Consider the following 17,090-nt stretch of genomic DNA (forward strand, 5'->3'; position numbering starts at 1 on the left):
TCTTCCGGAATCAACCTACGCCTTGACCAAGTGGAAAGGTCAATCCGGGAAAGAAAAGAACAGCTTGGAAGCTTCACAGGGTTACGAGAGACTATCGAGAGAAAAAAAAAACTGTAAGTGGCAGCTACCGATCTCAGAGAAGTAACCGAATGGACGATGATCACAACAAATCAAAGAAACAAATCACTAACGTTCACACCAGGTGGACGAGAGCCGACAGGAATAATTCCGTCCGACGCCCTAAAGAAACATTCCTGCCTTTGATTTTAGTCTTAGATCAAATGACTAAAGAAGTACTCCTAAGGTATGTGAAGTATCTGTGATCGTACCATTTTTGCCATCTAAAATGCGATTTAGAACAATTGCTACGGTAAATACCTCACTCTGTGAGGGTAAATTCTGCATCGATTTGAAAAGATCCATGCTTAGAAACATGATCTGGTTTTTTTTTTGTTCCAGGTCAACCTGCTAGGTGTTGGAGAATAGCACCTCCTGCCATGTGTCGTTATAGAAGCGTCCAGGTTTATCAGGTGCAGAAATAATACCGGAACTGTCAGCACATTTTCTGCACAGCATCGAATTTTTTTCTTCAAAATACCATTTTTCCAAAGAATCTCAATTCAACGAAGCTCTCAATGCCACAGTGTTTTCTCTTCCAAGTTTTGATGCTTTTTGAATGAACGAAAACCCAGAACCGAAACCAAGACCACGGAGAAATTATTGATTTCTCATATTTCTATTTTATTAAGGCAGATAGTTCTCTCAAAAACGTGACAGGCTTAATTTATCGTATTTGTTCAACTTTTGAAAGGTCTTGGCCAGATTTTAAAGGAAGAAAAATAGGGAAGAAGACCACTGATTACACTTGCACTGCACCAGGAAACTTGAATTTCCGCTCCTTTCTTTCTTCTCTTTTTCTGTTTCCCATTTTCGCACTTGCAGGATACCTGATTCTTCTGGTGACTGACATAAACTGGTCGTTTGGGATGTTTTCTCCGGAAATTTTTTCCGAGAGATGCAATTCAAAGCTAAATAAACTTTCTTCCTAGATTCAGTAATGAATAATTGTTCTTTTTGAACTGGTGTAAAAACAATAAGATGTTATATTTATTTATTCATTTCTTCATTTAATCTCACATATATTTTTATCACATAAATAGAGATCGGCTATATAATAAGCACACAATAATATTCTTTTAACAATAGTATACAAAATAAATAATTGTAAATCGTTAAGTGTTAAGTCAACGACGCCATCCTCCATAACCTCCATAACCTCCATACGGCATCATTCCACCGTATCCACCGTATCCCCATGGTCCAAAGAATGGTCGTCGAAAAAACGGTCCATATCCCCACGGTCGGTATCCCCATGGTCGGAATCCCCATGGTCGGTATCCCCATGGTCGATAACCGCCCCATGGTCCGTATCCTCCGAAGCCTTGGAAAAATTGAGGTAGGTTAGATTGTATCTTTGGCAGTAATTACTAGTAACTTAGCGATATTTTAGTGATCAGTTCCGATTTCATGACGGATCAAATTCTGATTAGCTTTGCACTTACCCCATTGAGCCTCAGCAAACGGGATTAGAACGGCTATAAAAAGCACCAGTAGAAGCAAGTAGGAGGTCATCTGAAAATTGTTAGCTGATTATTTTGGAAAGAGTGAATGATCTAACAATCAGGAAGAAGAGAGAAGACGCAGCGCTTCCATGTCGGGTCTTATAAGGGATTCGGAGATATTCGGTGGGCGTAATGACATCAATGAACAAAGAAAAGGAATACGTCTAGACGGGCTCTACATATACAGCAGTCGGAGGACAGTTCACAGCAGCACGTGATCCGTGTCACGGAGTGATCTTATCGCCAGATCACCCATCTCTCTCGGAGATTGAGGACCATATTACCAATGTGCAATCCGCCGAGAGTGATTTTTTGTAGGAGAACTTTTTTGGACCTTACATGAAAAATATGGTTTACTTGTTATTAACAAATCGCGCAAGCGCTTTCAGATAGATCACTCATTAGTTTTTTTAAAATTGTTTCTTTTAATCCTTTGAAATGCTTTACTCGGAGGATCTAAAAAGCGTATAAGCACTAACATTAATGGTAATTCTTCTATTGAAAGTATTTTTTTGGCTTTTTCTTGATCTGTAAAAGGTGTTTTTCAAAGTTTTCAGAGGAATTTTTCATTGGAGGATCTGGAGGCACTGTTTCTGCGGTGATGTGAGCACAACAGCGAAAATTTGGAGACAGATACTCAAATCTTTTATAGAAGTGCCGTTCGAACTGATCTAAGGAACATACAGGAATTAAATAAATGCCCACTGCGGATTTAGATGCGTTATTTATGTTATATGCGAAAGTTAGTTTGTTTTGTATAAAACTTCTCCCATGTGGTCTAATCTCGTTAAGATGTGGAGCTCAGGAGGATTTCTTTTACAAAATAGCTGTACATACTACAGCTCTACGACGTACTGTTTGCATCGTAAATCCACACAAATAAATACGAATAATTGATATTAGTGCGGAAAACTCGTCCACATAGCTTGAACCCATTTGTAATTTTATCCCATTTAGTTCCCTGACGCTGCCATTATTTCTTAGCGCTTGACATCTCTCTTATTAATTAGCAGAGATTATATTGAAATCTGAGGAAATCTTGATTTTTGCCGTCTTCACGGATGTTGGCTTTAAAAACCGAGATTTTGCAAAGATTTTCACTAAGAAAAAGGGGGAAAACCCGGCAATTTCTAGACTTGGAAACAGGTTGCATCCACGTCGACATGATAAACTTATTAAGGCACTTTTTTTTGTTGAAGAGAGAAATGTCTGTTCACATGAGCTTCAGGACGATACTCTTCCAGTTTTCGTATTCACTCAATTTTCCAAGTGAATCCATTCACTTCCGTCTACAGTATCCTCTTCAGTAAAGCTGAGCTTTCCGTAATTTCAACGAAATGCTACTAAGCTACCCAGACATAAAGGAGATCTGACCCACTTTTTTATGGCCCTCCCTCAAGAAGTAGCTTTCACTTAGAATGGTATTTTTCGGCATCTTGCACAAAATAACTTGAAATCTCTATCAAAAACTAACCAACTCAGAATCAGTTACTTTAAGCAGTCGAATTCTGAAACAACTTAAAAGTTGAATTAAATTATTGTTCAAAATAATGAAAGCAAAAAGTCCCCTTATTAGGCTAGTTGCTCTTCTCAAGTAAAAAGAAATTGAATGAGCCATAACTTTTAATAAAGAAAGTGTTTCTGTATATCGATCCTACATCGCTCCTATTCGGAAAATTTGAGCATCTTTCCACAAAAATACATCTGAAGAGTGCAAAGTAGGACGGTGAGGAGCAAAAGATAGAATTCACCTGAGACGTGTTCATACTTTAAAAGGTTTATGGATAAAATATCAATCCACTTGGGATGCGGATACTCGTTTTACTGCAGCTCGTAATCGTTGAGGTATTTTGGAACGTGTAGCGAAGTCGGAAAGAGGACTGCTGGTCCTTGGTTTAAAACCGCTCTAGTGCCAACCACGCCAACTTTCATTCCTCCGGTGTTGATAAATTTCTACCAGAGTTATCTGGGAGGACAAAAACACTGAGTTGAGTACATGCTTTCTCGATTATAGTTTAATGTGTTTGAAACAATAAACGGGTACAAAAAAGAGGAAGAAAGGGAGTAACTAAGTGAGTGAGGGGCTAAGTGAAAAATCCATTAAGATATTGGTTAGTCTATCGTTAACTGTCGCTGATCTATCGTTATTGACGTAGATTCACAAGTCGTCTCAGTACAGTATTGAGGTGCATTGTACAGATTCTCTTAGAAAACACTATAGAAGACCTCAAAATTAACACATATTCATTTAACTTCTTGTTGAATTGAATTTCTGGTTTTCTTCCAAATATTCGGACAAATGCGATGGAAGAAGTCTTCGAACGTTTTTCTAACCGATAATTGTCAAGAATTCTCCTTCGATGAAGCAATAATTCTGAAGTCTGTTCAAAGAAAATTGATTGTAGACCTATGACTCTAAATATTTCTTTTGTTTCCTCTTCTTTCACGCAAAGATCTGTAACCAGGAAATATAAAGCTGTTTGTACACCCGATTTTCTCTTACGAACAGCGCGTTCGTCGAACACCACGTTCGAATGGACGCATTAAACGGGTAAACGAACACGAAAACCGCAGATAATGGCTGCGTTCGGACAAGAACCGATATCCCGCGCTTAGGAGGTTTTGTCCTAGATCGTCATTTATTAGGAGTAAAAACTTTGACAATATGCTTATTTCTTTCGTTTTCAGGCTCATCAGCCGGAAGGTAAGGTGGTATTGTTTTTATAAAACTAGTAACGGGCAGAATATCCACCTCCTATATATAAATAGTTCTTTTGAACACAAAATAAATAGATTGTTTAAATTGTCATTTAGAATTTAGAATAATTTAATAAGAATAAAAATTAATTTGTCATTTAGAATAACATTTTGAAACAGAAATTCAAAAAAACAACATGAAAAATCAGTAGGTCTATTTGTAACAAACATCACCAATCACTGAACTAGTATCACTATATTATCTTTTGAGAAGTTACAGCTTGGGGTGTTTTTTAATATCTAGAACACATAGCTGTTTTTTAAATAATAGTGAATGGCAGCGGCACTAGTTCTAGTAATAAAAATTCTAGTGATAAAAATAAATTCTAGTAATCAAGCTATATAATAACGTGTGTGTGTGTGTGTGTGTGTGTGTGTGTGTGTGTGTGTGTGTGTGTGTGTGTGTGTGTGTGTGTGTGTGTGTGTGTGTGTGTGTGTGTGTGTGTGTGTGTGTGTGTGTGTGTGTGTGTGTGTGTGTGTGTGTGTGTGTGTGTGTGTGTGTGTGTGTGTGTGTTACGAAAATACTGATAATGATGCAAAAGTCCTCGGTGAGGTGCCGAACTATCGCCATGCAGCTGATAGGCGAGCACTCTACCTTTTCATCATTGTCCAAAGCTACGTAGCTATGTATGTTGGCTTTGACAAGGCAAGTTTGTTTCTGTCATGTGTTAGTGAGGGTAAATAAACTTTTATTTGAATGCATACTTCCAGATTTGCAAACCATCGTGCTATATAATAACGGGCTTATGCTGTCACGTGTCTGTGTCTGTGTATGCGTGTGTCTCAGTCAGGAAATCCCAAAAAGATAGGGAGACGGATATCATGGGGTCGGTTTGGTGCGCTGGGCCTCCAACACGGTAAAATTGGGAGAGACGGGTCCTACTGCGTCGAATTTGTGCCCCGAGCCACATAGCTGCAAAATGGGATGGACGGGTCCCACAGGGTCGGAATGGTGCGCCGGTGCCAGAAAGCTATAGAGTGGGAAGAGGCGGGTTCCACTGCGTCGGATTGGAGCGTGGGAGCCCCAAAATGGGTATCTATGGTTCCTTCGCATGTCTTCCTGATGTCCACCATCCTTTCTTCAAAAAGGGAAACTTCACATGAGAACGGCTGCTTAAATACGATGCATAGTAGCCAACAGTTTACTCGATCTGATGTAGAACGTTATTTTTATCACTACGATTTCATGTCAGCACATCATTCTTTGCTAATAGTTGAAAACGGAGGGAACTCATACCTTAAATATGTTTCCAAATTGTAGAGATTTGAGACAAATATAGATATAAAATCAAGTTTGATTGTTCTCCAAATATAGAATTGACGCGCTTAGGGAAAAACCATAAAATTTTACATCATTGCTTAAATTTTCGGGTGAAAAAATGAAGGGAAGGTTGATAGAAAAAAGCAATTATAATTTAACAAAAAATGTCGCTACTGTTATTTCTTATTGGTCAGTGAGGGCGAGCGATGTGAACACCAAAAAGTCCTGAAGTCCAGCTTTAGCTGGACGTTCAGGCTGGTAATAATTATGATTTAATATTTTATTGTTATGTTATAAAAACAACACGAAAGTGAGTTGATAAAAAAAAGTTAATAAGGAAAAAAATGTTTTGCTTGACATGGCTTATGTCTTTTTTTTCAAATTGGGAGTGAGTCATACTTGAAGAGGTAAGAGTAGTTGATCGAGGTCTGATTTCACATCCTCATATTTTTTAAATTTCAATTTCTAATAGTTATCTTATTTACTTTAAAGGAATCACCCCACGAATTTGAGGTGGTACGGATTTCAGGTGGAGTGCTCGTATACGGGATAGTAGATTATGGGAAGGAGGGTGATTCCGTTCATTTCTTTCTAATTGCCGTAAAAAACCGCTTGGGAGATACGGCTTCGGGCGTTCTGGCGCACTATTTTCTACATGGAGTTCGACTGGAGCGCGCAAGCTTTGGGCGGCGCCGCATCTTCCGGGCCGTTTTTTCTCGGCAATTAGGAAGAAATGGACGGAATCACCCTCCTCTCCTTAATCTACTATCCCTTATAGGAATACTCCATCTAGAATCTGCACCACCTCAGATTCGTGAGGTGATGCCTCTAATATCTAATAGTTGATTTTTTGGACTCGAAAGCGTTCCCTAATCGGTTACGGATGGTTATTGTCGCGATGTCAACACGTTTATTGACTGCGCATTGGGTTTTACACAATCTGTTCATAGAATCGCCATTGTAATAACTCCGCACTGGTAAACTTGCTGTTTATGGTTTACTGTAAACGCGATCTACTCGTAATTTTCCCGTTCTTCGCTAAATGGATCCACCCACTTAGGCACTTCTCCGACTGTATATAAAGCCGAAAACAATGGCGATATTCAGTTATCTAGTCATTTCTTCTACTGTCGAAGTTTTTTTTTTCAGTGGCTTCTCTTGTCGATTGATTTCTACGCAATCTACGCTTAGAATTTCAGATGCAATCCCGTCTTTTGCTTCTTTTGTTCGCTCTCCTTGCCTTGGCGTGCTTCGTGGAAGCGCAATGGGGTAAGTAGAAGGATTTACAAGAATGTTTTTTGTGAGAAATTTTTTCTCCTCACAAATTTCATCCATCTGTCATTAAAACTACGGCCAAACTATCATATTACGTTCAAATTATGATTATTAGTTCAATTTTCTAAATTTTGTTTTTCCCAGAACTCTATAGATTCTACAAAAATTATGTAGCATAGCGCATACAGTCCCAGGCAAACACAATTCTTGATTATAATGAATTTGTTGATTTTTGTTGATTTTGTAGAAAATAGTTTGCGTCTTACTGTTAGCTGTGAAAACCACTCGTGTCTTATTTTTTTTTAAACATAATCAGGTTTTTGGATAACATCATTCGTAACTTTGTGCGGAACCACATTATTATGAATGTAGATACAAATTATTGTCACTTGAAAAAAATTGAAATAGATTTTTCTCTCAAGTGAAGAAAAAATTTCCTTCTTGCTTATAAAAAGTTTTAGATGAGTGAGGCACAGATCTCATAAGACCCGAGAAAGGATCAAAGGAGAGATTCTTTTCCTCTTTCAGGTCCCTATGGTGGCTACGGCGGCTATGGAGGAGGACCATGGGGAGGCTATAGACCGTACTATCGACCACCTCCCTACTACGGTGGATACGGGCCGTATGGTGGATACAGGCCATATGGACCTTACTACGGATAACTGGGGATTCGATGGTTTCTAACTCCACTCATCTTATCTACACTTTTCTCACACTTTCTTCTTGTGTTTTTAGTTGATCTCTAACCGAATTTGAATACTACACTTAGTAAATTTTTCTCTACTAATAGTGTCGGATGTTTTCTGCGAAAAAGAAATCTGGAAGAGGAACTTCAGCAAAGTGTCATCAACGCCCAACATGTCTAAAATACGTAAATACTTTTTATTATCATGGAATTAGTCTAAATTCTGGAATATTCGGAACTTCGAAGGAGTGATCCACCATGGAGAAACTTTTGGGATTTGTTCACCGACTAATTTGCGACTGTCAAGTCCCTGCAATTAGTGTAGAGAATATGTGACCGCATGTACCAGTGCGATTAAACGTTTATCAAATATCAACACACTTCTTATTCTTTCATTGAAAACTTCCACAAGCAATTAATACATTAAAAGAAAATTCCACGAATATCACCAGTTTATTCGAATGCACTCTACTTCTTCAGAAGTTCTTCTCACATGTTTATCTACGTCTACCAGTACGATATCATAGAAATAAACAACCACAGTGTTCGTCTTTACCAAGTACATTATTCCTCTCAAGTAGATTGAAGTAGTTTTCACGTAAGTAGTCAATTTTCGCTCCTGTACTGCGCTGTGAGCAAGTGAGCTTCGATCATTTACCCCATCCCCAACCTCCTCGTCCGCCGAAGCGTCCTAAAAACGAAAATTAAGGATATAAATCCTGTTCAAACAGTGCAGAATGATAACACTGCTATCGGTACTAAGTAAGATTATTTTCTGCTAGTGGTTTTCCTTTTACGAGTTGAGACGGTTTATGGTTGTTTTCTTTTCGGATAATTCCAGAGTTTCCTGAAGATAACAGCGAAATAGAAATATTCAGGGCAAGCAACGTAACGTCATTGGAATAATTTGAGATTTTCAGATTTTTCTTTAAACAAGCTGTGTGTAAATGCTGTGAAAAAAAAATGGTTCGAGGTAGATTGAGCCGATGCCTGAAGGAAAAGTATCATAAAATTGACATCTTACAGAAACCCCAGAGAAAACGTGGAGTTGGGATTGTGTCGCACATTACGGAAACGAGTGGCTCCGCTTAACTTTTCGTGATCTTCTTTGGAAGAGAAAACGGCGTGAAAGATTGCGTTTTTTCCTACGAAATCGGCTGCAACGCGCCACAAATGTGAATGCGATGCGTCCTCGAGCGGTCGGAAATTAATAAGGTTCCCTCAGCAGTAAGTTCTAGTAAAGCCAATGAGAGTTCTAGCGTACCACGTGGGAACCGTTCACACGCCGCTTTTTACGACAACTTTGGAAATTTGAGCACAGCCGCTCATTTCGATAATCCACAGTCCAAATTCCATGTTTGAAAATCTAATTCCATGAAATTTCTTGAATGCGATAGTTTCTTTCTTTTTCTTGAGCTCTGAGTCCGTTTCCAATAGAATTCCTCTACTTGTATAAACGCCCTTCAACGGAAGAAATGTGCCTAGAATACATGGCTATCCATCAAAAATTTGCTTATGAATAAATGATTGACGCAAACTAGATACATATTCATTTGTTTTTGCACTGAAAGTCCAGTAACCGAATGCACCGAATTTGCTTCAGCATATCAACCTAATGGTATTGGATGGCGCGGCAGGAAAAAGAAGTCGCTGATAATTTTACTTCCATCGCATTTATCTTTACTTATGCAGATTTCTGGTTTCTTTCTAATATATTAGGTTGGTGCAAAATTAATTTTGGTTTTGAGGTGTGTGGAAATAAAACAATTTTTTACTCTAAATTACTTCGTCTCAAAGCAAACAACACACACCCTTTTGTAGTTTTTTTTCTGCTCTCTTAAACACATATATAGCTGTTGCTCTAATTTTTTCAGTGGGCCTTTTCCAGGGCTCTGAAAAAGCATGAGCCGACGCGAGTATCGAGTCATCATGCCTTACGAATTTCAATTAAGACTCAGTGGCAGAAGCATCTCGTCATCTTAGTAGGGCTTTTGAGTCAGATTGTCCTTGCGAATGGACAGTGGAGCTCTGATTTGAAAAATTCGCTTCTAGCGATTTCGATCTGGAAGAACAACCGGGTTGCGGTCGCAGGTCGTCGCTTGATAATGAAGATCTGGAGAGAGCCGTGGAAGCAAATCCGGAAACTAACACATTAACAGAAGACCTGGGCGTACATCGTGCTACAGTAGTTAGACATTTGGCGGAAATTGGCAAGGTGAAGAAAATGTCAAAGTGGGTCCCTCACGACCTGACCGAAGAGTAGCGTCTGGCACGTTACGGCACGTGTTCCTACCTTTTCATTCGGTTAAATAATGAACCTTTTCTTGGTCGTATTATAACTGTAAATGAGAACTGAGTTCTTTACGATAGTAGGAAACGTGGATTTGTGTGGGTAGGTATAGATTCCCCTCCACTTTTTTTAAACCCGAACTTCACCCCAAAAAAGCATGCTTACAGTTTGCTGATGCATTAAGGGTTCAATCCACAACAGCTTCATGCATCCAGGCTAGACAGTTACAGCAGAGTCCTACTGCTGTGATTTAGAGCATATGCATGAAACGTTGCAAAAATTGTGCTTTAACTTCTATACCCATTTGGGTATAGAAGTTCTCAATCACCCACCGTATTTCCCAGACCTTTCCCCAGCAGACCATCACTTTCTTCGAGCTCTCGATTCACATTTGCGTCAGCGACAGTTCACTAATTCAGATGATGTTAAAAGTGCTTTCCACAATTTAGTTGATTCCTGTAATCTCAGTTTTTATGCTAAAGGCTTAGTTTTATTACTAATTCATTGGAAGAAATGTGTAGATTTTGATGACTTTGATCTCGATTAATAAAGATGTGCTTAAGCTGAGTTATAGCAATTTGAAGTGTGCGGTCCGTTTCCGAAATTATTAGGTTGGTTTGCAAAAGAAATGCAGGTTTTTTTGTTTTATTAGTTTCAACACTATTTTTTTTGATAAACTAAGGCTTTTTTACGAGGTATTACACATTGTTGGAAAGCTTATTATATGAGTTTTCTAAATATGTATATGGAATTTAATTCAAGTCGCTTATTATGCAAATAATTTGGTTTTTATTTTCAGACGTCTAATCGCGATTTTCGTCAAATTTACTTCTACGAGTTCAAAGTGGGCCGCACTGCCGCTCAAACCGCTCGAAATATCAACGAAGTATGGGGCCAGGGAAGTGTCAACGGATGTACAGTACAACGTTGGTTCCAAAAGTTTCGTGCCGGCAACACCAGCCTCGAAGACGAACAACATGGCAGCCGTCCACCAATACTTAATAACGACTTATTGAAGGCGACAGTCGAAGCTGATCCACGCAAAACCACACGAGATATGGCCAAGGAGCTCAACGTCGATCACACTACAGTTGTTCGCCATTTGGAACAAATTGTTATGACCAAGAAGCTTGACAAGTGGGTTCCACATGAATTGACCGAAAGTCAGAAAAATCGTCGTTTTGAGATATCGTCGGCCCATCTTTTGCGCAATGAAAACGATCCATTTCTCGAACGGATTGTGACTTGCGATGAGAAATGGATACTTTATGATAACAGGCGACGATCTGCCCAGTGGCTGGACCAAAAAGAAGCTCGACGACATCACCCAAAGCCGAAAACTCACCAAAAGAAGATTATGGTTACGGTTTGGTAGTCTGCAGCTGGTATGATTCACTATACCTTTCTGAACCCGGGTGAAACAATTACAGCAGAAAAGTACTGTCAGCAAATCGACGAAATGCACCAGAAACTGCGAAGAAACTCGCCTACTGACTTTCACTTTTTCGAGCACCTTGATAACTTCTTGCGGGAGAAACACTTCAGAAACCAAGACGATGCAGAAACTGCCTTCGATGAGTTCATCGCTTCCAGAACCCCAGACTTTTATGATATTGGCATTGAGAAGCTCGTTTTTCTTTGGCAAAAGTGCGGAAATTGTAATGGAGATAACTTTGATTAAATAAATTTTGTTAGATCTGAGTTATATTAATTTAGATTTCAGGTAGAAAAACCTGCATTTCTTTTGCACCAACCTTATAATTACCCACCAACCCAATAGTGGCTAAGGTCAGCAGTCTACTTCTTCATTTCTTTTCTGCAATATTGCACTCGCCTGGTCAAAAGGAAGCTACTTTCTTCTCTGCCCTAACTTTTCCACAAAAATCGCGGACGATCGGGCACACAGCAATATCGCCACAAGAATAGCGTTACAATTGTAGATCACGAGTGCGAGCATAACGCTCAATTTTTCTTTAATTTCCTGAAAAACGGTGTGAAAAACGACTTTCTTAAATTTTCTTACGAAGCACCGAAAAACGTGCCGCAAGAACAAGCAGATGCGGCATGTCTGCGTCTGCAATCAGTGGGATGATAACACAGTCTCTCCTGCTCCAGATATTAACATTGCCAATTTGATGGTACGATTCCTTTAAATGGAGCATAAAATCAGTGTGTTTACTTAGTTAAATACTAAGACGGCCCAACTTCACGAGACGAGCAAATCCCAGCTGTTCCCTTCCCTCGCAATCGTCATACAAGCTAATGCCAAATTTCAAAAAGTTCCTTTACGTAACCTTTAAGCTAAAGCTGCAAAAGATTTGGGTGTTAGCAGCGCTGGCACTACTTTTTAAGACATCTTCAAAGGGCTTTGTGAGTTAGTAGGTAGGCATGGGAACAATGTTTGCCCGCATCTCTGCTACGTAATAGAGCGGCAGAAAAACTTTCACGTCGAGCAAGTGGCTGAGAGCTCGTGGTCCGTTGGTTCAATCCACCCAACGGGTGCAAATGCTGCGTATGTCACTCGTATATTTCTTACTTCTACCCCTAAGTCGTTTTAGATAATCAGTGGATATATATATATATATATATATATATATATATATATATATATATATATATATATATATATATATATATATATATATATATATATATATATATATATATATATATATTTGGGAGTCACATTTGGGAGCCTTCAAGTTGTAGGCGTTCCTTATGAACTGAGTCTTCTTTCTGTCTATTAGCAATCCTCTTCTCCATTTGGCTCAATTCCTTTGCATCTGTCGTGTCGCGGGTCCACACCATGGAAGAGCGGAAGGCATCAGTGGATAGAACCCAAGGTCGAATGCCCAGATCCGGAGGTGCTCACGTCCAGGGTCCCATCCCCGCCCCCTCCCCCGATTCTCCCCTAAGTGGTTCTCATACGCGGTTTATTCTATGGACGATAACAAATGGTAACCACAACATACGCAACATCAATGTGGGCCTGTCAAGTGGATACGTGGTTGTAGTTCTGAGCTACTAGATGGATGATGGATATGGTTCGAAGCACAGGACAGCCAGCTGTGGCTAATGGTTGAAGATGTTGAAAGTTGTTTCAAGGTGATGATTGAACAAATGCGGCGGAATACGAGAAAGAACACCACAAAGCAAAGAAAAAGGAAACTGGGCCCGAGTGCTGAGAAAGTCTTACCGGGAAAGACAGCATCGTTTCTGCCTCATTAGGACTTCTTAAAAAGAGAAAGATGTCATCCGGAAAACGAAGGTTCGAGAGGAAACTTCCGTCAACTTGTATGCCCTTTTCTTTGCGATGTGATCCATTGTGATGTGATGCAGCCGTGAGCAGCTTAGGTGTTAAAGTATCGCCTTGTCGCCTCCCAATGCGTATGGTGTTGGGCGGTGGAAAAGCTGTATCCTAGTCAGATCGTTGCAATTGACAAGCACACGTTGATGGATCTGCGCTGACAGTACTGCATTCGTTTTTACGGTGTTGAAGGTTTTCTCATAAACGACGAAGGCCCATCGCATGGTAGTTCCTAAGGTCTTTTTGGTCACCTTTTCTTACGAATAATAACAGTCTTTCCTCTCGTCTGGGTCTTTTCTTTCTGAAGGTAGGGCATCATGTGGGTTTCTAGAATTACATGAAGTCCGAAGAAGTCTGCTGACATTAAATCAGGTACGGAGGCAGTGCTAACTTCCTTGCTCTTGATTGCAAATAACACCTTCGAAGGAAAAAAACTTACGGTTGAACTTCAGCAGCGGGAGTATCGGACTTGAAAGAAAAGTTAATGATCGGGTTCGAGAATCATAATGACTTCACGACGTACGAATTCCTTCTTCGCTAAGTAAGGCTTTTATTGGAGTTTGTATTCGCAGACGGAATTCCATGTGACATTTCTTTGGATTTGTAGTTTTTGTGGAGCCTCCACAATTTCTTCTGCCTATATTTTGAAAGATGCTCCTGCATTGTGTGTTGCACTCGTATCAACGTTCTAAGTCCTCCTTCCTTCAAGCAATCCTCCTTTCGGTGGCTGTCGAAACTTCATCCAAGTTTTTTATTCAAGGGCGCAGCTTCCAGACACGTTCAGCACAGGCTGGTAGTTCATTGAGGAGCGGGGTGTAGTCCACGTTTCGGTCTTCCTCTATGTGCCTCGTAAGACTAGAAGTACTCGAATATACAATTGTCTTGTACGACTTCTTTTCGCCTTCGTTTCCGAAAACAGGTGTTGCTTTTTATCTCTTGGCTCAGTTTCGTATTCTAGTTCAGTATTTTAGCTCGAAGGAAACAGTGGTCAAAACCACTAAAAAAGGACTACGGAGGAGGTGGTGAATATTTACCCGCATGTGGCGTTGGACGATTCTCCTGTCCACCGTTGTTGATCTTTTTTCATGAAGAGAGAATCCCTATAAAAAGTTGGAAGATCAGCACTACCACCTTCTTCATCCCAAATAGTTCGATCCTGCTTTCTGTGAGCTTCCCTAGTTCCGTTGAAATTTCCGACAACGAATTTGTTGAAGGACTGCTCGTTGCGCATCACTTCTTCCAGCTCCTCGTAAAACGGACTGTAATTCGGACTCGTAAGCTACCGATGTTCATGAGTAGCAACTGATGAGTCGTGGGTTTTTTGTGCAGAAAGTGGAAATCAAAAATGGCATGGAATGGTTAACAATACTTTTCCTCGGCTAATCTCTAGAATGATTATTTATTTGGGCGTGATCGCCTTCTGCAGACCATTCATTTGACAGAACTGCCTAGATCTTACCTAATAACTTGGAATTAGCGGAGCGTTGGATACGTTTTGGATAATGGCAAAAACCTCTCAAATGAGCAAAAGGAAAAGCACATCTTTGTGAGTAACGGCTGGCCTTGCACGACGACTTTTGCGAATTTCTATTTACGGAACTAGATTCGCATCAGATGCAGGTAGCACGTTGGTTGCAACTGGAGTAAAAACTCTAATGCGCAGGGGTCTTCACCATCACGACACACAAATACGGATGACAGTTAACAGTTTTGTAGTTTTTCTGATACAATTCTTAGTCTCTTCTCTTATTAAATAATAACTTGTGTTGTACTGAGATTTTAAGGAAGATAGATTTTATATTTGCTGAAATCCTCAGGTTCTGGAAAAGGCGACAACGCCGAAACAGTAGTCAGAATAAGTTATCGTTAACAATGTTGATTAGACACTTTTTCTAAAGCTAAAGGAGACCAATTTCTATGCCAGGGTTCAAACAGAGTTACACTTCCCTACTTCTGCAAGTATTTAGTCTTTTCCTAAAAAAGCACGTCAACTGCAATCCTTTGCAATTTCTCTGTAAGACGAAGGGAATTATTATTTGTTGCGTTAACCACGCTCATTATCAAACTTGATCAATTCCGAGAGAATTTTTCACTTTTTTATGCAGTTGACTTTTAATAAGTTAATTGATAGGTTCCTATTTCATTCATTTGCAAGAGGTGAGAAGAATTTTTTTTTTGCCGGACAATCGTTCTCCTTTCCTTGTTGTGCGTTTGAGCTAATATTAATAGTGTCGTGTTATTCTGTTTCATGCTCATAAAAGGCTGAGCAGGAACTACTGCACCAAAAATTTCAGAAAAAAGTTTTGTAGCTTAAAAAAAGGAGTGGTGTACCTAGTGGACGTGGAAAACTCACGAAACCCTGCACTCTATCGGTGTAAGGAACTGTAAGAGTGGTCGCGTTGACAGTTGACAACCGAATGACTTCGATCTACACCCTCACCAATCACCTACTAGCAGTAATCTTCTACAAATAGTGACAAGGGAGCAACTTGAATGCGGTAACCACCAATATCAACGACGTATTCAAGGATCCGATCGTATCCAGTTAGAAGGTCAGTTTGGTTCAATCTCTTTGCTGCCGAAGATGCGAACATTGACGACGATTCCAACAAATTTCTGGAGTTGTTTGGTGTAGATGAGAAATGTAAGAGTACTCTCGACTGATGGCACAATCACAGCTCTTACTTACAAAAACAAACAACACCAGAAATTACGATACTACAGCGGAGAGGACCAAAAGACGGTCATCTCCAACCCATGCATGGTTATGCGAGACCGCACATCGCGTAGGTTACCAACAAGAAATTAGTGGGGCTCGGATGGCAAGTGGCTCTGGATCTTTACTATTCTCCCGATTTCCTTTATCTGATTCTGGCCTTTTCTGGTCCCTGCAGCACTTCCTATTTGAAAAGAAAACATATTGTTATATTACATTGTTATTATATTATAAAAATATGTTATTATTACATATAAACTATTGGAAAAAAAGCATTCGTCAACTACGATGAGCCCTAGACGACAGCCCCTGATTTTCTCTTCTCGTAGCCTCTTGAAATCTGGATGAAACGCATCGCGGAGCTACATAGCAGATCGGAGAAGGTCATCGATAGCGATGATAATTATATTAGGGATTAGTGGTGACTATGAATAGACTTATTAATGAAATTGAGGATGGTCCTGTCCCAGCGCAAAACTTTGTGCACTAAAAATAAATGAATAACCATCTGAAACATTTATGCAACAGTCATACATACACCGATCAAAGGAACAAAGCATTTGTAGCAATCAATTTTTTTGTACAATAGAAAGAGGCAGACTAAATGGTCCGTCCTTGTCACCTTTTATATACTGATCTCTGCTGATATGACCTGCTGAAGTCTGAAGAACTTCTTCTGAAGTTCTAAGGCTCATTCGAAGAGTGCATAGCGTTCGGAACTTTTTTTAAAGGGAGTTAGGAAAGTTCAAAACCTCAAAATGTAACCTTGTGTGCTATGAGTTGTGAAGAAGCAAAATACCGAACACTACGTTGTTTTTATTTGTATGTATTTTACTGAACTTCCAGGAAATTCCAAGTTAGTAGTTTTCGGGGAAATAAGTTTTTTTTTTTTCAAAAAACAGTTTTCAGGTTTAGGTATTATAAGTCACTTTTATGTTTTAATAATCTGTTCTCAGCTAAATTTTGTCAAATAAACGATGATGTTTGCGATTTCCTAAACTTTCAAAACGGTTTTGTCAGGAATTTTCGCAGTAAAAAAGAGCATACTGTTGTGTTGTTGTTTTTCTCTTTTTATCTCTGGCGTTAACGTTTGGTGCTGTGAGATCTGCCGAAAAAACTTTTTCTTTCCGAATTAGAAAAGACCGGCCACCTGTAGGCATTATTCGCCTGAAGAAAT

General features: G+C 39.6%; 2 protein-coding genes across 4 annotated transcripts; one reads left to right on the forward strand and one right to left on the reverse strand.

Annotated features, from left to right (window-relative positions):
• Positions 1–1,244: 1,244 nt before the first annotated feature.
• RB195_015649 (uncharacterized protein) lies at positions 1,245–1,632 on the reverse strand (the record flags this gene model as incomplete). Its single annotated transcript, XM_013443964.2, has 2 exons — positions 1,245–1,441; positions 1,563–1,632. The coding sequence occupies 2 exons, from the start codon at positions 1,630–1,632 to the stop codon at positions 1,245–1,247; spliced, it is 267 nt and encodes an 88-aa protein (XP_013299418.2).
• A 5,207-nt stretch (positions 1,633–6,839) lies between these two features.
• On the forward strand, positions 6,840–11,265 carry RB195_015650 (uncharacterized protein; the record flags this gene model as incomplete). Of its 3 annotated transcripts, XM_064206460.1 has the most annotated exons (4): positions 6,840–6,909; positions 7,444–7,537; positions 9,653–9,815; positions 10,690–11,265. In XM_064206460.1, 4 exons carry the CDS (start codon positions 6,840–6,842, stop codon positions 11,263–11,265), a joined length of 903 nt encoding a protein of 300 aa, XP_064062339.1. The 3 variants fall into 3 exon arrangements, with proteins under 3 accessions (XP_064062339.1, XP_064062340.1, XP_064062341.1); XM_064206459.1 differs by lacking the exons at positions 6,840–6,909; positions 7,444–7,537 and adding an exon at positions 9,503–9,582; XM_064206458.1 differs by lacking the exons at positions 9,653–9,815; positions 10,690–11,265 and having other exon boundaries at positions 7,444–7,577.
• Between the last annotated feature and the right edge of the window lie 5,825 nt (positions 11,266–17,090).

The sequence above is a fragment of the Necator americanus genome, chromosome V (assembly GCF_031761385.1).
Source record: "Necator americanus strain Aroian chromosome V, whole genome shotgun sequence".
Classification (NCBI taxonomy): domain Eukaryota; kingdom Metazoa; phylum Nematoda; class Chromadorea; order Rhabditida; family Ancylostomatidae; genus Necator; species Necator americanus.